General features: G+C 48.7%; 1 protein-coding gene across 1 annotated transcript in view; it reads right to left on the reverse strand.

Moving 5' to 3' along the window:
- The window catches only part of Fgf9 (fibroblast growth factor 9), a 37709-nt gene extending 31903 nt beyond the window's left edge, over nt 1-5806 (reverse strand). The window contains exon 1 of the mRNA XM_041634243.1: nt 4716-5806. Within this exon, the coding sequence (XP_041490177.1) occupies nt 4716-4992 (277 nt within the window). The 5' untranslated portion in view covers nt 4993-5806. The remainder of the gene's footprint in view (nt 1-4715) is intronic.
- Between the last annotated feature and the right edge of the window lie 13799 nt (nt 5807-19605).

Genomic DNA, 19605 nt, shown 5'->3' on the forward strand with positions numbered 1-19605 from the left:
TACATGCTGGGTCTCCACTGGGTGTGCCCACTGGTGATATAGTGGTATGACTGTTACGTGGGTAACCAACCACTTTCTGATTTGATTTGAGGCATGATCCATAGCACAGGGTTCGTACCTGGCACTGTAAATCAGCTCAAAAGCCTGTGGCTGCTGATCTCACAGGCCCTAGTGCAGAATCTGCCATTGTGACTTTGCTAAACCATCATGTTGCCTTCTAAATATTTGTCAAGCTGCCTTCTAAATATTTATACTCAAAGGTCTATGCTTCTCTCAACTTTGTTTTCTAACCAAAGCTTCTTTTTGCAATGGGCAGCTGTTAATGCAGAGACTCCTAATTAGTTCAAATGCTTAGAATACGGGACAGTGAGTCCTCAGCCCTAACTGGGACATCTGTATCACCTCCATGAGCCCTAGGCTCAGAGAAGGCCTAGGAAGAGAGGGTAGGAAGAGTATAAGAGCCAGAAGACAGGGAGGAATGCCCTGAGAGCTGTCTTCTGGACTTGCTGCGCTGCTGTAGCACTCATGACCTCTGTACAGCTCTGGTTCCCTGCACAAGACTGGCACAAGATCAAACCAGTCAGCATTCCAGCGTGGATGGGAGGGGGGCTAATGAGCTCCCACCCCAAGTGGAGGAGCCCTGGCAGCAGCTGACAGCTACTAGTGGAGGAGAGACATTTTTCCTTGGGGGTGTGGCTACTGGTAGCTTGCCCATGCTCGGTAGATAGCCCCACACCCACGTGCACATATGGGCTGTACTGACTGGACTCAGGGATGAGAGGAGGAAGCAGCAGCCATGAAGTTAGGGGACCTGTTGGAGGTGTCCAGGGGCCATTGGAGGGGGGAATAAAGAGCAGATACGATCGGGATTCTTTGTATACATATATGCCAAACCCTACAAGTAAGTTTTTAACTTCATTTTATTCATTTTTTAAAAATCACATCATTATCTGTCCTCACCTAGTTCCACTACCATCTGACATGACTCCTGCCCCTCGAATGGCTCACCAGCAGGGGTATCCATCTCGGGTTCTGATGACCTTTGGAGTCACCACTCCCAAGCCAGGAGGTAGGCCTGCTTCAGCAGGCCCCTGAGTTCACTTTTTTTCTTTGCCTACTTAATTTTTGCTCATTGTCTAGCAAGACCAGAAAGCCCTTCCAAGTGAAAAACACACTCTTGCTTACCAGTCCATCACTCAAAGACACGACCCCCAGCTGCCCTCCTCCCAACTCCCATCACTCTCAAGGAATAACAAAGGGTTCCATAAAGTCCCACCTTCAACTCCCTGGCTCGGCTGCAGCCCCTGCCGCGCTGAGACTCCCTCGCCCCCACATCCCCTAACACCACCGAGGCCACGTCCCCACGAGCTTGCCAGCAGCTGCAGTCACCTGCGGCGGCCCGGGGGCGGCAGAAAGCGTTCGCCCAGCACGTTTCCTTCTGCCGTTCCCTTCCAGGTAGAAAAATGCACCTTCTATTTTAATCGAGGTGTAAACCCACCCCACCTACAGCTACTCTGAAACCCAGGGAGAAGATTAAGTCCCCTGGGAGGAGCCAAGGAGGCGCCGAGGCCTCGGCTGCGGGGAGGGGGTGGAAGGTGAAGCCGAGGTGGTGCGGACGCCAGGTGCGCCCCGCAGCCCCTCCGCCCCGCCCGGGCCCGCGCTGCCGGGTCCTAGCGCCGAGGCGACTCCCAGCGGGCGGGGCTGGGGAGGCAGGGCAAGGAGGCTCCCGGCACACGCACAGTGCTGCAGAGGTTGCTAATATTGGGACCTGCCGCAGCGGCAGCAGCGGGAGACCGCGGCACTGCTGTCACCCCGGGGGCCCGCTTCTCACTGCAACCGGATGAAAGACTTAAATAACTCTCCTTCCCCACCCCCACTGCGCACAACCGCCCACTCAGCTCCATCCAAACCGGGGTGAGTGGCACCGCCAAGAGCCAGGCGCGCCCTTCCCCCCCCTCCCGCGGCAGACACCCGGCAGACCTGCAATACTCGCACCCGGGGTCCCCAGCAAGGGCCGGGTCTTCCGCTTGTCTCCTATCAACACCCTCTCACACGCGCTCGCGCGTACACACACACACACACACACACAGTGCGGAACCAGAGAGTAGAGATGTCACTTCCTTGGCGACACCTTCTCCAACCTCTAGGATCGAGGCGGGGTGAGGAACTGGGGTTTTTTTTTTGTTTGATAGTCTAGGTTCTGCCGGTACCTGCAGTCCTTGTCCGCTGACCCCTGAACGAGCGCGCTCCCTGGCCCTGCATCTTAGCACAGATATCTGATGTCTCAAGTGCGCGTGGCAAACGTCCTATCTTAAAGGTGACTGCATTTTTTAAAAAGAAAGAAAGAACGCCGTTGGGGGAAAGGTACGTGGAGAGGCCCGGAATGGAAGGGCCATCCATTGACCTGGGCCCAGTTGTGGAGCGCCCAGGGTTGGGACCGGGAAATTCACACAATGAAGGTGGCCCTGGCTGGCCGCAGCGCCCCTGCAGCCGTGCGCTCCCAGAGCAACCGGCCTCGCAGTAGCAGAAGGGCTCCGAAGCCCTTCCTGGGGCAGCAGTTAACAATAGCATGCCACCCCCTGCACCGCCTGCGCAGCCCTTTGTCACCCCCACCCCCATCCCTTCCCCTGCGGCTGTGGCCTCGCCAGGCCGGGAGCCCCCGACCCACCTCCCTGGCCCGGCGAAGCCCCACGACTCTCCCAAACCCTGCTGCACGCTCCAGAAAGAAGGGGGGAGGGACCCTGCGTAAGACCGCGAAGCTCAGTTCCGACCTCTGGTCTGTCCTCAGCCCCGCCACCAACTCTCCGGCTGCGGTGCGCGCCTCCGGCGGTTCCCACACCACACACCACCGCCGCGCTGCCTCGGGCGGCGGCTGTCAGCGCCACCAGACCCGCACTCACACACAAAGAGAAAGCTACGGGCAAAAAGGAAAAATCGGACACCCTTCACGCGGCCAGAAGGGTATTGGTCCCTATCCTCCCTCCCCCTAGCCCGGAGCGGTCCCCGCAGCACCGAGGGGCGCAGTGGAGCAGGGTGGAAAGGGAGTTAGAACCCGAGCGTGCTTAGGACCGCGCGGAGCAAAAGCAACGCGGGGTCGGGGGCTGAGCCCGCACCTGCCAGCCCTGAGCCCGGGAGGACCCGACTCCCGCTGCCCCGGAGCATCAGGCGAACAGCCCGGCGCCCCGGGACACTCAATCCCCGCCACCGCCCGTCTCCTGTCTTGCTCCGAAAGCTGGGCTCGGTAGCAACCTTTAACGTGGCCAGCAAGACTAGCAAGCACTCTAACAAAGTTTAGTCTTCCCTCTGCGACAGTCAGCAGCGGTGAGAAGATAGTTAGGTTTCAAAGGAATAATCGCGGCGACGAGCTACACTTGGTTTTTAAGCAGGGAGAGGACGCAAGTCAGCTGGAGAAATTGACTAGGTTCAGTTTTGAGCCCAGCCTCAGTAATGAGCTAAGGGGAAAACCCTGGGCCTCGAGAATCTGAACTATACCTCCAGGCCTGAACCCTCATCACCTTGGGGCAACATCCACAGTCCACAAAGCTAAACACGTAGTTTAGATTGAGCCCAACATCTGGCATGAAAGCATGAGGAAGAAAAATCACCACGGGACTTGGTTTTACGACCTAGTCTAAGTGTCGTCAGGTGGGTTCACTCAGGAGTTAACTCTTTCCAACAGTCTGGTTGCCCAAACTGTCGATTTTTTTTTTTTTGTAAGTAAGGGGGAAACCTAGATTCCACACACCCCGCCCCCCTCCCCATCCCCAGGCGGAACTGTGCTCGCTGACTTAGCACCGCACTGCTGAAGGTGCCCCGCTAGGCACGTGTGTGCAGGCATGAAAGTGGGCAGAGTCCCCACCTGAGTCTGCAGCCTTCGCTGCTGAGTCACAAGTACTCTGCTCCGAGCAGGAAATCTTCGGAATGGCCTTTTCAAATGAGCCTGCAGCTTTTGCAAGCGCACGCAAACCCTCACACCAGAAACCCACACAAGGCTGCACACTGTAGAAATTAAAAGACCGAGGTCGAGAGGCGAGGGCTGGAAGATCCAGCACCCCTCGTGGGATTTCGGCCCCTTCCCGGGTCATTTTCCCCAGGAGCTCCTGCCCTGGATGCTTCAGATCTAAAACACTACTTTAGTGTTCCCCACAGAACAGCCAGCAAGCTTTCAGACCGGCCCCAGGAAAAAACAAGGTATTTAATTTACAGTTCGAGCAGAATACTTATCAGAGGAAAAGGGAAGGGGGAAAACTTAATCAGAGCAAGATACCGACTACCTACAGCAAACTGGGTGCATTTTGAAGTTCTTAGTGATTGAAGCTTAAAACTCGTGGAATAGATCCATTAAAAAGAAACTTCTTAAACCTGATCTTTTCACGTATCTGATAAAACAAAACTTGGGATTCGGGTTATATTAATAACTCATACACACACACACGCACACACACACACACACACACACCGTTAAAAAGAAGAAGAAAGGCCTTTCAGTGTAGACCTGCACCAGTGCCAGCCAGAGATCTGCAATTCCGGAGGCTTTTTCCCTCCCTGGGCTGGCAAGACACGCACAGAGACCGGGGGGGGGGGGGGGGAGGGGAAGGGGGGCATGAATATGAGACTATATCCCTTCCAGCATCCCCGCCTAGCCACCGCCTTCCTAGTAGTTAACAATCTGAAATGTCACCGCGTGGACACGGAAGGGTTAAAGGCATACCTACCGAATCGGCTGTGGTCTTTCCTGGTTCCCTGGATAGTACCGTTGGGGAAGATTTCTAAGTGAAATCCAGTCCTGCAGTACAGCTGCCTCCGCCTGAGAATCCCTTTTAAATGATCCAAGTCCGTGACTGCCGGTCCCCGGGGCAGCCCCCCTGCTTCAGACTGACCCAGGTGGTCACTTAGCAACACCGGACTGTCCACCGGCAACACCGGTACGTTCCCGAACGGTACCGAGTCCTGCACACCGAAATAGCTCCCAACTTCACCTAAGGGAGCCATCAGAGGACTCGGCTTTTAAGCACAAGAATAAACAATAATGATCGTATCAACCAGGAGACACTAGGCGAGGTATATCCAACTCCCCTCCCTTGCCGTAGTTGCAGAGAGAGAGGGAAAGAGGGGTTCTTTTCTTCAATCCATCCAATGCATAAATAAAAGTAATCTGCTGTTTTTCTGGCACAGGTTCAAGGTCAAACCACTGATAGTCTAAGAAGCCACCACTTTATACTCACACACTGACACTGATCAACACAGCTATGCATCGCTACATATGGAGCCTCGGCTCTCAGCAGGCAGAAAGGTCTTCACCCCATCCGACCGTAATAAGGGAAAAAAATCCGTAGTTTCTCCATTTGCTTAGAGATCAGAATGACCATAGCAACGTAAGTGCTTGGGCGATATTACAGGGATTTTTAAGATGCTCGGGCTACGTCAGAATTTACGGATCCTGACTCCAGAAAGGCATGCGCTGTTTTTACTCTCTAACCGACTCTGCAGACATCAGCATGAATCCTTCAAGGGGGAGGGAAAAAAACCTCACGTTGGCGGCGGCGACAAATCTCTCCTCCCAGTCCCTCCTCTAAAAAATAAGGATAATACAACAAAAAGAAGAAAAAAACTTTCGGCGTCCAAAGCTAGTATCCAGAACGCTGCAGAGGCTCTGCGGAGGTCCAGCGGCTTGCAATGAGGCGAGCGGCAAGCGGCGGGCGAGGACCGCGTCCCGGAGCTCGCGTGCTGCCCGGGCTGCCGCGAACAGGTGTCGCCGCGCGGGCCGCGCAGCGCCGTGGCCGCGGAGCGCTCCTCCTGCGCAGCCCCCGCCGGCGCGCAGAGTGGCGCAGGCGGCGGCATTGGGCCGGGTTTAAGGTAGCGCGGCGGCCGCCCCGCTCCGCCCGGTCCTAGCGCCCGCCCTGACGCTCGAACCGCTCTGCCGCAGGCAGGGCACAGGCGGGCAGAGCGTGGGACATCTCCGGGAGGAAGACCTGGGAAATCCGGCTTTCAGAGACGAGAAAGCCGGAGACGCGGTGCCACAGGCGAGAAGCAGCAGCCGGGAGACGTTCCGTCACCTGAAATCTAGCTCGCTAGAGACGCAGGCATGGGCAGAGGGGAACTGGGAGAGCAGTTTTCGCGTGGACTCTGTAACCTTGCGTCGCATTATAAAATAGACTTGGAGGGAAGGGTTGGTGCAAGGAGCTTGGTTGGACAGGGCAGTTTCTCTTTCATTCTTCAGGCAGACTCAGAGAAGCGCAAACTATATTGCAGGTAAGACAGTTGGGTGTGGAGTCACATTCTTCTCTCTCTCTCTCTCTCTCTCTCTCTCTCTCTCTCTCTCACACACACACACACACACACACACACACACACACACACACACTGGTGCCCCCACACTTGGGTTTTTAGGGTCATTCTGACTCGCATCTTCGGGTGTTTTAGGTCCTGCCTCTGCTTCCCAGGCTCCCGCGGCTAGGTGCAAAGGGCACCAAGGGCTCCTCTGTCCTTGAGTTCGACTCACGCCCCAGATCTGAATGTGCGTCTTCTGGGAGAAGGTTCCACTGAGTTCCCTCTCGCTCCCAAGCCAAGCTACTCAAGAAGGTCTTTGCCAGCCTGAGCTCTACTTTGCATGGGAGAAGCGAAAGGCACGAGTTCCACGGTCTCTCTCCATGACCCGAAGCTCTCTGCATAACCATAGAGCAGGGCGGGAGCCGCCGGCCCGGCACCAGCGCTGCTCACTGCTCAGTGCTCACTCGCCGCCGCCAGTGCATTTGGAAGCCGAGCTCTGGTTCCGGGCCAGGTTTTTTGCTCGCGGCCAACGGCCTTCGAGCCCAGCTCCAGGCAGGGACAAAGAAACGCACTGCCCGGGGCCACCAGGGGCAGGGCCCACCGGTGGCGCTGTCCGCGCCCTGCCACCCACAAGCGCCCCGGACCGCGAGCGCGGCGTCCCCAACACAAGCACTGCCCCGCAGCCCGCCCGAAGGCCTGGTCTCTCTCCCCCTGCTCCTCTTTGTTCACTTTGTCTTAGACTCTCAGGTCAAGATGGTGAAAGTTGCTAAGACTTGAGCGCAGCTCCTGACGGCGTGCCAGAGAGATGCAAAGTCCAAAGACCAGAGCCCTGCAGTAGGGAAGCAAATAAAAGGCGTTTTCTGTGGGAAAAGTCAACCTAAGGCGGCGAAGCCCTAGGGCAGGTCCTACTGGGACCAGAGGGTTTTGCCCCAAAGACGAAGGTAGCGATGAATTTGCAGATTTCGCGGATGCTGGAGGTGCCCGTCCCTGGAGCGACCTTCCCCTGCCCCCGGGGTAGAAGGCACTCGCGCAGGGCCCCCGAAGGAGAAGAGAGGAACCAGGTGACCCTCCCTTCTGTCCACTCCCACACCTCTTTGCCGCAGTCCGGGGTCACCCGGAGTCCCGGCACTGGCTTCGTGCGTCTGGCTTGCAAGTTTCCACTGCAGAAGAACCCTGCTGTGTGGTATTTATTAACAGCAGTCTCATCCTCGGTGTTTGAGAGCTGACTGTAACGTTAACTGCTCGGTGGCGGATACAAGAAGCTGGGAGGGAGTGACACTTCTCATAAACTATTAGAGTAGCTTGCACTAATCACCCCAAGGTCGCCCACAGCCTTGTGTTAAGCAGGGACTCCTTAGGTAAAAAGTGCCAGGTTGATTTAAAAAAAAAAAGTGGTGGGAGAGATGGAGGGAATGAAATGCAAGAAGGTGCTGCATAAAGGCCTGGAGAACAGGGAGCAGGCATTTGCAGAGGACTGAACTGGGTCGTTTTCCACCAGCTGTCTCCAACCACGTTCTTTCTGTCTGAATTTAGCCTGTTCTCCTACCAGCAAAGACCATTTCCGCCTCTGGGTCCTGAAGCATCCTGTCCCTTTAAAAGTGATGCAGCAGTGAGAAAGAGTAAAGTAGCTGACCCAGCACTTTTGCAGTGTGCTCTTCCCTTCCCATTCCCACTGCAGTCATTTAGTCCCCTGTTCATCTGCATCCCTACCTCCTACCTCCGCCAGGCGGGCGGGCGGCAGCAAGCCCCTTCTTGGCCCCCTGCCCCTTTGCTTGCCCATCGGTTTACCTTTGGTCCTCTCCCTGCCTAGTAATAGAAAGGATGACCTTGCTATCTCCCTGACCTTATTATATTTTTTCCAGGCACTCACCCCACTCCCGTGGCTAACCTCTTCAAGGTTGCTTCAGAGTTACACCTTAACTGCATTCAGGTTCTAGAATGTTTTACCAGCACTCTTCAATCTTACAATCAAATGGTGGGGTGGCTTTCTAGACACTGGTGCTGTGGCTTCCTAGGCACACCTGTCTGGGTGGCAGACTTACGATAGAAGAAAAACAACATAAAGCAGGCACAGACAATAGATACTCTGGACAGGTGCCCTCGTTACATGCCTCCTATAGCCCGCCTTGCAATTCTGCACATGGGGCATTCGGTCAGTTCTAAACCCCAAACTCTCCCATGCTCTCTCTCCTCCAAGGGTCTTAATATCCCTCCCCTTTGATGTTTCTTCCCCCCACCCCCTGGTCTTGTATTCTATCAGGTTTGACATTTGCCTTTCCTGCTATCACTGTAGTGTCTGGGCCCAGACTGGAGTACGTGATGAGAAGTCAAGGGACTATGACAATGAATGAGCACCCCAAGAGTCCACAGATCTGTAACAGGGGATCCAACATACCTCCTCTCCCTGCTGCCTTGCACCCTGGCTTGAGTGCATGCACGGAAGCATTGCCTATGTGCTATAAGTGCTCCACACATTTCAAGTGGCCATGTGTCCTCTTCACCTGCTCTTGCTTTGTTCATTAATTTGTGTATCCTATATGGCTTTTGTGCACACCTGCATACACACACACACACACACACATACAAAATCAGCACAGAATCTCTCATCCCCTTCTAGAAACAATAACTGCATATCCAGGCCACAACCCTTCACTTTCTATTTCCTCCATTCTCCCATCCCCAGCCTCCAACCCTGCCATCCACTCATGGCATGGGGTGAAAGGCAGGTGGTTTGGGTTCCCAGACTGACCTCATGGAAAAGTTTGGACTTGGTAGGGCCTGGAACCATTGCAACAAGCCCTGGCCTGCTTCCAGGGGGACAGACACTCCAAGTGCTTTCATGCCTTAGCCATTTTACTCTCAAAACTGACTTTGTACTGTCAATACTATTTTGTCACCTTTTTTTTTTTTGGTTTGGTTTTTCAAGATAGGGTTTCTCCGTGAAGCCCTAACTATCCTAGAACTCAGTTTGTAGACCATACTAGCCTTGAGCTCACAAAAATCTGCCTGTCTCTGCCTCCCAGTTGCTGGAATTAAAGGCACATTCCACCATGCCTGGCTTTGTCGAATTTTTCCTAATAAGATTGTAGTTTATGAAGATTGAGTAGTATATCATCCCATTGCTAACAAATGGTGGAGCCACGTTCATACACCTCAGAGCCCCACGGCACAACACTACCATATATGATAAGAGATGACTTCCTGGGCACAATGGTGCACACCTATAGTCGCAGCAGTCAGGAGGGTGAAACTAGATCATTGAGAGTTCAAAGCCATCCTATACCTTAAAAAGAACAAAAACCAGACCTTGTGAGTAACAAAGTAAATATAGAGACATAAATAATGAGTATATGTACTTAACAACCTGTTATTCTGAATATATGTAACACACTTAGATTATATATATATATATATATATATATATATATATATATATATATATACACAGTTACAGCCAGGCGTGGTGGCGCACAACTATAATCCCAGTGCTCAGAAAGCAGAGGCAGACAGATCTCTGTGAGTTCGAGGCTAGTCTGGTCTACAGAGTGAGTGCCAGGGCTACAGAAAGAAAAACAAACAAGCAAACAGACCCAGTTACAACAGAAGGGAAAGGATAAGAGTGAGAAGAGCCCCAGAAACAATGTTTTAAAAAATGTGCAGGAACCGTCTGAAGAATGTTTTCAAATCTCCCCGTGGACACAAAAGACTTGAACAAATAAAAAGACATGGTACTCCTAAAAAGAAAAAAAAAATCCCAATTTTGAAAATATATAATCCTTCCTAATCTAAAGGCTTACCATGATTATAATAAAAATGCCGGAACATTGTTTTATTAGCCACATTGATGCTAAAGATAATATTGAAAATTCAACTGGCAAATTTTTGACAAAGAAAGAAGTTAACTGAGGTTAACTAGTCATACAATAATTTCAAGTATTTTTAAATTCCGGTAAATAAAACCATATAAATAACTGAACAGAGCAGCAATAGTCTATAAATTTCTGAGTACACATTAGAATTTAATATAAGATAATTAATGAGGCAAATGAACTAGTTAGTAACTGGTTCTAAAAGAGCTGAGGAGGCATCTGGGGGAAAGAGTTTTCCTTCACACTTGAAATGAGGCTGGAGCTCAAATGGATCAAATGCTTAAGTGGAAATTTAAATTGTAACAAGTACTAAAGAAACAATGGAGAAATCCCTCTACACTCCCAGGGGAAAAGCCTTTCTAATTGAATTGCAGAATTCAAATGCCCCAAAAAGAATGCTGAAAAATACAACCACACACAAAATATAGCTCCACAAGAGGAAACCAAATTCAGAAGTTGAAAGGTGGAATAGAGCCCGGCAGTGGTGGCGCACGCCTTTAATCCCAGCACTTTGGAGGCAGAGGCAGGAGGATCTCTGTGAGTTCGAGGCCAGTTAGAGGTCTACAAGAGCTAGTTCCAGGACAAGTTCCAAAGACCCAAAGAAACCCTGTCTCAAAAAAGCAAAAAAAAAAGCATATATGTGTATATATACATACATACATATATATATATATATATATATATATATATATATAATAGGTAGACTAGAACAAACTGTGCATATCAAGTCAAAGGGCTAATTTTCCTCTCTATGAACAAACTAAAAATGATTAAGAAGCAAGCAGCCTCTGCTGGGCACAGTGGGCACTTTTCTGGAATCCCAGCACATGGGAGGTGGAGGTAAAGGGATCAGGAGTTCAAGGCCTGACATAGCAGTTCAAGACCAGATGGCCAGATGAGACCCTTTCTTAAAAGGCTAATAATAGTAACAGCGATGATGGTGGTGGTGGTAATAACAATGATGGTCTGGCGTGATGGTGGTGGTGGTGGTAATAACAATGATGGTCTAGTGTGATTGTAATAACCATAACAATGATGGTCTTGAGTGATGGTGGTGGTATTAACCATAACAATGACGGTCTGGCGTGTGTCTGACACCTGAGTCCAGAAGTCATCACTCCCATCCATGGAGGAAAAAGGATGAACAGACTAAAAGTCAAAAATTTATCTTAAGGCCCCAGAGAACTGAGGTCCTGAGACAGACTGCTGGGGAGCCAGGCAGACACAGAGTCAATACTTCCAAAGCAGAAGAGAGGGGCAGCAATCTGCACCTGGAGCCAAGGTAAGTATAGTTCCTTCAAACTGTAATTCTCGAAGCTCAGTATGAATACATGTGAGAGTTAAGACATCGTATGGGGTCTAGAATCAGAGGACCCACCCCCTTTCCCTTATTTCCTGATGCTCTCTCAGGTTCCCACTGTGGAGATCGGAAAAAGAATCCTTCTTACTTGCCTTGGAGGAGAGCGAGCCCATTTTGGAAAATACCCAGAACTCCAGTTTCCTGTGTCTGAAGAAACTGTTTGACTTCAGCCTACCTCCGCTGGGAAGGGAGACACCCCAATGCCAGCAGCCCCTGCTATCCAAATCCCCACATCAGGCTTGTAAAACAGACACTGAAACCATCCCTCCTCCATGCCTGGGATGGCTAGTTTTAATCATCAGTGTAACACAATCTAGATTCGAGTCCTATATGAAATGGCGTCTAGAGAATAGGTATTGGTAACGTTGATGACATAAAAAGAAAGCCCGCAGTCTGCCCAATGCAACCATCTCGCTTCTCAAACCCAGCAAACGCTGAGCAGCCTTTAACAGCAGTGGAGGCCCATGTCTGAAACTCCAGCAACTCCTTGGAAGAAGTGCTTTTTACCCTCCGGATGCTTCCTTCCCAAAGAAAACGCCTCATCCCTGTTTTCTTCCATTCTCACCTTTCCCCAACAGAACATTAATCTCCTCTCAGGCCCCACTGACATATTTAATAGTATTTTCTTCATTTGTCTCCAACTCTGAGTGTTGCTAACACCATTAATGATGTCATAAGCTTAATGACACCCGTCTGAATCTGAAATGTCCCCTCTACAGCTGGAAATTGTGGAGAGGCCATGAAACAGTGAAGAGGTAAGTCCGTTGCAGAAGCATGATGCGGCCTTTGAAGATTCCTATATCAAGTCTTGGTTTTCTGATCTGTGGCTCTGTGAACACGTGCACAGCTACAACCCGGCATCACCCCGGGCATTTCTGTACAGTAAAACCTTATAGAGGCCTTGAAACTAGGAAGTATAACTTTATGGTGGAGGGCTCAGCCCACATGCACATGGCCCTCGGTTCCATCACCAGCCTGTTGTCAAAAAGAAGTCTTTCTTCGAGCTTTTCCAAATGTGTCGTGTATTGTTGTCCTCCATGGTCAGCCTACTACGCCATTGTACAGTGCTGCCATGGTGTTAAAGGGCTGTACTTCGTTCTCTATCGAATTTGTTCCATTCCCCGCAAGGGGCTTGGGGGAACTGGGGCACCTGAGTCAGCAGAGATTCCCTGACCCCAGGTCATCAGAACATGGTGTGCTCCAGAGATCTGGGAGAACCCTTTGGAGTTCCAGACAACACAGGCTTCAGCACGCTGACGCTCACCACCCTTAGCTTAGAGAAGTGCATGAACATGGATCTGACTGGAGAGTTAAAGTTACAGTGGGAGAACCACTTTAGAATGTGACAAAGACAGAGTCACAAGACCTCGGGCACCATTTTGTACTGCGTGGCTGCTTAAAAAAAAAAGTATGTAATCAAAGTCAGCATCTTAAGTTTCCCTAGGCTACATATTACAGCAAAAAAGAGTACATTAATTCTATCAATCATGCTAGCATGGTAACTCAATTCAATAACTATCCCAACTTCTCAGTGTTACAGTTTACCAAGGTGGTCTTTTAAAGAGACTGTGCAACTTTCTTTTGTTTGTTGTTTGGGTTAGGTTTTTTTGACACAGAGTCTCACTACGCGGCTCAAGTTCATCTGGAATTCTTTCTTAAAACTTCTGCATCCTGATTACCAGAAAGTATGAATTTCTGGCGTGCGCCGGAACCCTCTAAGAACACACAACACCTTTCTGTATCGTCTTCTAAACAGCTTTTATAATTTAACGAATCCCATTTGGCTAGAGGAAGGCAGCTCTATCTGTCCCACTTGGCCATTATTCTACTGCTCACCACAATGTCTTTGGTAGCCAGGAAGAGATCTAGAAAGCGCCTATCCACCAAACTCCCCGAAGCTGGCTATGATTTAAAGAGAGGAAACGGGAGTCAAGGGAAAGGGAGTGTACTTGTGAGCTAGTCAGACCCGGGAGCTACCCAGTGAGCCATTTCCAGTAGCCGGTCAGGAATTACTGAGTAGCATGGGCTCAGAGACAAGTGAGAAAACACGCCATGCCCAACGTACTGCTCCATGGCGGACAGATGCCACCAGGATATTGCTATTTGCAGTGCATAGGGATCTCTGGAAGGTGAAGAAGTCACATGGGATTGAAAATGCCAACAGTGAAGCCCCTCTTCCGGTTCTCCACAGTAGTGCAGCCTGACCCTACAGGATTTAAATGCCCTGTCACTAATTGACTTCAGTACAACGCTGTGTGCTTCGGTGTGTTGACTACACAGTGAAAAGGCAACGAGACAGTCCTGGTGCTCCTAAGTCCACCCAAATGTGACGGAAAGTGTACATTTTGAGTCATTTCCCCCTCAAAAGCTGTAAGATCCAAGAGGCTGTGCCCTTTATTAATCTTTAAATATTTCCCTGATGATGGCTCAGCTGCTTGCGTGGATGTGTCTTTCAGCTTAGGTTAGGTGACCTGTGTCCAAGTACTCACTTCTGTGGATTTCAGACATTATAGTAGCCGACGGCCAAAGCAAAGCCTCAAACTCCATGACCTTTTCCCCAACAAAAATTATTGTCCTCTGAAATAAATGGAAAGATGTAAACAGCAGTGCAATGTCAATTAAACTGTACCTAGAAGATTTAAAAAAAAAAAAGACATGATTCACTGTGCTGAGCTGAAGAAAACCAAGATGAAGTAGAATGGGCCTCCACAGTCCGAAAGTTCGGAGAAAGGAAAGACCCTGCAGGTAGGAATGGAGGGGCACGCCTATAACTCTAACCCTAGGGAGGCTGAAACAGAAGAGCAGAGTTTGAGACCAGCCTTGGCTTCATAGTGAAACCCTGTCTCAAAAGAAAAAAAAAAACCATGAGTGAGGAAGAAGAGGAGGAGGAGAAGAGGAAGATAATGGAGGACAGGGAGGGAAATCAGTTAAAAAGAGGAGCGCGAACTAGATTGTATCCTTCAGAAAGCCTCCCACCAGGCAGACTAAGCTAGGAACCTGGGAACCAGGGCTAGCCCAGAGATGTGCTCAAAGCCTGAACTCCATCCCGGCACTGCAAAAATGTAAATGAAAGAAAATAGTCCCAAAAACCATTTCCCCTCCTGTACAATGGGTTGTTTCCAGGATTAGAAAGAGGAGTATAAAATAAAGTGTCTAGTCCCAAATTTTTTCCAAAAAAGTCTTGTGAAGCCGGGTGGTGGTGGCGCACACCTTTAATCCCAGCACTTAGGAGGCAGAGGCAGGCAGATCTCTGTGAGTTTGAGACCAGCCTGGTCTACAAGAGCTAGTTCCAGGACAGGCTCCGAAAACCACAGAGAAACTCTGTCTCAAAAAAAAAAAAGTCTTGTGAAGATACAACTTATTAATAAGCACACATTAATTTTACCAAAACAATAAACTGATTTAATAGAAAAAAGAGGGAATCTTATTTATGAAGATTAAATAATAATGGGGAAGAAAGTAGAGAAGTCATTTGAATACAGAACAAATAACACTATACAAAGCCCACCAAAGCCTGGGGTATGGTTCAGGAGGCAAGTCCAAAGGAGACAACAGATCATGAATTTATTGCTGTGTTTGTCCCCATCCCCTAGATTTTCAATAGGGTGATAATGGCGTTTCTGAAGCTATGTGGTACCTTTTTCATAGTAATTTACCCACTTCCTAGCAGAAAGACCTGTTGCATATCCTCTAGAGCTGTTTGCAATGACCCCAAACAATGATTTTATTCAACTCATCATTTATGAAGAGCCAAGAGCCCACCTCCAGAAGGAAAGTAAAACAACCGAGAGGTCCCTGCCCTCATTATGTCCTGTGATGATAACAATGGTGTAAGCCCCTTGGAATATTTAGAGTGACTGTATCAGGACTTCTACCAGGGTAGCAGGGATGGGGGCAAGCGAAGGGCAAGTGAGTCAGATTTGCTCAAGGCAGTCCTGACTAGGTAGGTCTAATGTCCATAGGGTCAGCCTGAGGGTTGGTGACTGGAGACAGGACCCTATCCTGCCATCCAGGGGTGGAATTTCTCCTTCCTCAGAAAACCTCCCATTCTCTTTGCGGTGTCCTTTGAAAGCAGACTGCCCCCCGCAACAATGTATCAGTTAAAGCTGTGACACTATTACAGGTGAAGAAAGTTGTGGCTGTGGCTTTTCTGTTGCTGTAACAAAATACCATGGCCAAAACAGCTGTAACTGAGGCGTTCTAGAAAAAGGAGTCTGTTTTCAGTGTCTGTGTCCAGAGGGCTAAGAGTCCATCATGGAAGGAGAGCATGGCAGCAAGCAGGGGACACAGCAACCGGAGCAGAATGGCAGGAGCTCTCAGAAAGAACTGACAGCTGTCCCCAGGTTCTCACTCGCAAAGCCCACCCCCAGTGACATAACTCTTCCAGCAGGGCCACACCACCTAAGCCTCCTAAGCCAAACAGCACCACAGACTGGGTACCATGTGTTCCAAATAACTGAGCCCGTGGGCGACATTCTTCATCGAGACACCACAGAAGTCTAGTTGGAAGAAGTGCATCACTGCAGGCACGTCCTTGAAAGGGAGTAACTGGCTCTCAGGATTCCAGCCCTACCCTTTCCCTGGCCCTGAGAACAGCTTGCTCGCTGCCACTGTGTTCTGCCTCACCATAGGCTCAGAAACAAGTTAGCCTGATGACCCCGAACTGAAAACTCTGAAGCCATGAGCCAAACATGAAGATTTATTACTTGAAGCTGTTTTTCTGAGAGATCTTGTGTTCATGAAAGAAAGCTAAGCAGACTATCTTTCAACTGAGAAGATGTGCCCAAAAGTTTATCTAGAACTTTGGTTCTCAACCTGTGGATCTCAACCCCTTGGGGGGAGTCAGATGACCCTTTCACAGGGGTCACCTAAGACCATCTGAAAAACGCAGGTATTTACACTACCATTCATAACAATAGCAAAATTATAGTAATAAACTAACAATGAAAATAATTTTATGGCTAGGGGTCACTACAACATGAACTGTAGAGAAGGGTCAAAGCATTAGGAAAGTTGATAACCACTGATCCAGAATGATCTACCTTACCTAAAGCCAACAGGTTATCCATGTTGATTGCCCCTAACTAAGCATGTGTTTGATTGGATCACTGGGGTTGCCATTTTGCTGGAAGACACATCAAATAGATCCTCATAGCCACTCAATGTCTCTTCATTATTTTCTCCTGTTTCCAAAGTCAGAAATGGTATCATAAACCTTTAAGCCTAGTACTCAGGAGGCTGAGGCAAGAGTATGGTGAATTGGGGGTCAGCCAGGGCTACATGGCAGGACCCTAACTCGAAAGGTCAGAAAACATCAATGAAAGCCATTCATGTCGCACTTCGTTTCAGACCACACTGAATACAGTCCTCTCGGGATAGACGCCATACTTTTTTCTTTCTTCCTAAGTGCAGCCTGACACAATGTTCCATCATTAAAAAGAAACAAACAACAACAACCACAACAAAAACCTCCGTTGGCAGGGACACCTTAAACGAGGGCAGCATTCCTTATTTGCGCAGGCTTTTGTTTTAATCCTGGTTTTAGAAAGATAGAATCCATAATAGATGCTGGAAAGATGACAGCAGAGACAAGCTTTGCATCCTATTGACTGTAACCTTAAATGGGAGGAGGGAAAGTGTGGAGCGTGGCCTTGATTTTCACACTATGGATTCCAAATTCTTTGTGACCTTTGTTGACCCTTGTTTTCATGGGTCAATCTCTTGTTTAAAGTTATTTTATCTTCAGCCCCTCCTGATTTACATAACTGACCTCATTTGTGCCATCGGCTGTTTGCCAATGTTCTTAACAAGGGCTATTTTACCCCCACAAGAAAACCACTGTCTAGAAGTTACATCTGGTCTCACGACTGGGAGCATCATAAAGATAGAGGCCAGCGGTGACACCAAATGTCTCTGGTGCACAGGACAGACCACTGTTCCCTAAAATGTCTGTAGTGCTGATCCCGAGACACTAATGTAGACCACAAATTTGAGACATCCCTCACAAACTTCAATGACTTTCTAAAATTCTAGATCTATGAAGGAAGTAATAATTTAAAAGGCTGGAAAGATAATGAACATCATGGGGGTTTTTACCTGTACTCAATGGTTTTGTTACATGAAGAGAATCAATACAATACATAGATATAGATATGTATGCAAAACTATGGAGAGAGAGAGATTTACTACAAAGAACAGGCCTTTAATCACAGAGGTTGATAAATCCTAAGTCTTTAGAGCCAGAGTCCCAGTTTAAGGCTTAGGCAAGAAGCAATTTTCGAGCCCGGAAGAGTCTGAGTCCTACTCCAAAGGTCACCAGGCAGGTACAAAGGTTGCCAGACAGGTGCAAAGGTCACCAGGCAGGAAAATTTGCTCAACCTCAGGTCAGCCTTTTATTATCTTTTTTTTTTTAAATAAAGGAAGCCATGGTAAAAGTCATTGGGAAAGACCATGGTGGGATCCTGTGAGACAGACTTTCATTCTCTTCAACTGATTGGATAAAAGCTCACTCACATTCGAGAAAACCATCTGTTGTTCTCAATCTGTAGTTTTAAATGTTAATTTCATCTAAAACATTCTCTCAGAAATACCCAGGGTAACATTTGACCGAATATCTAGGCAACCTCTGGGAACAGGCAAACTGAACATAAAATTAAGCACCACACACCCGAGGACAGTAGGAAATGTGAGGAAGATGAGGAGTTTATGCTTAACCCAGGAATGGTGGCAAATGCCTATAATCCCAGCACTTAAAGAGAGGGTTCAAGGCCTGTCTGAACTACACAGCAAGTACCAGGTCACCCAGGGTTATATAGCATGACTCTGCCTCGGTTCTTTTAAACGTCTAAGAAACAAGGAATCGAAAGACTGATACTAAAATATTATCATTTATTACTTTTATCATGGAAGATAATCAGTTAATGCTACAGGAAGGTTTCTGGCTCTGGAATCATATGCATGATTCTTCTGGAACCTTGAACTGTAACACACCTCACATCAGAATTCAGAATCACTTAGGGCTCTCGTGCTCTTCCTTGCCAGAACCAAGAAGCCGAATCAAGAGTGTGGAAGGAACCTTTGTGATCAAAACAACTAAAGACCCTAAAAGGGAAAACCAGCAGGGCTGGGTGTGGAGCTCAGGGCAGAGCATTTGCCTAGCATGCATGAGCCATGGTTTGAGCTTTGTCACTGGAGAAGAGGGGATTAACTTGTGAAATTCACAATCGCAAACTATATATCCTCTAAAAAAAAACAATGACAATAATCTAAATTATTTAAGAAATTTCATTTTATTTAGACACTCAAAATATTGAGCAATTAAATAGCAAGCTAGGATTTCACGTTAACCACTAAGAGGAATGGAGAAAGTCCAAACCTATGCTGGTAAAAGGATGTTCCCCTTCGGCTGTTTTTACTGAAAGTTAAGAGTGCTTAGGAGAGACTGATTGATTGATGTTCTTTCTGATTGTCACTATCAAATGGAACCCTGGGAAGAGGGGTTGGTCCTGGCTGTACTTCAGGATTCTGTGTAGACTGGCAACAGAATACAGTTGCTTGGGACTGCATTGCTTGGGTTATTGCTAGAACTTCCTTCCCTTTTGGTTAAGAAGCTAAGCGCTTCATAGCCTCCTACTCTCTGTCCTCTGACCAGTTGTAAATCTCTGAATTATTCTCCACCTTCTATGAAAAGAGCTGCTCTATGAGAGCTGAGAGCTCTTCTAATCTATGAGGGTAAAGAAAAATATGTGGAGGGCAGTTTGATACCACGTCTGACTAGAAGATAACAGGCTTTCCTCTAGGGCCTGTTACCTACCCATCCATGGACTCTTGACCCAGTTCACAGCACTGGGCATGAGTTCTGCCTTACATCCGATCAGAGTGGTTGGTTACCCTTCCCTTCAAGTGAGGGTAACTATTCATTTCCTCCTGAGATGCAGGGATTATCTCAGGAGAGACGACAAAAGAACAAAATGTAAGCGCCAGTTTAGAGAAGACTGCTGCAAACCGGTATGTTCCAGATATGACAACGCCATTGCACACAAACTCATTGCACTGTGGTTGACTGCACAAGACCTGGACATAGTCAAGCCAGGAAAATCCAGCATG

The sequence above is a fragment of the Microtus oregoni genome, unplaced genomic scaffold, assembly GCF_018167655.1.
Source record: "Microtus oregoni isolate MIOR12 unplaced genomic scaffold, Mior012 000045F_ref0000178, whole genome shotgun sequence".
In the NCBI taxonomy this organism is placed as follows: domain Eukaryota; kingdom Metazoa; phylum Chordata; class Mammalia; order Rodentia; family Cricetidae; genus Microtus; species Microtus oregoni.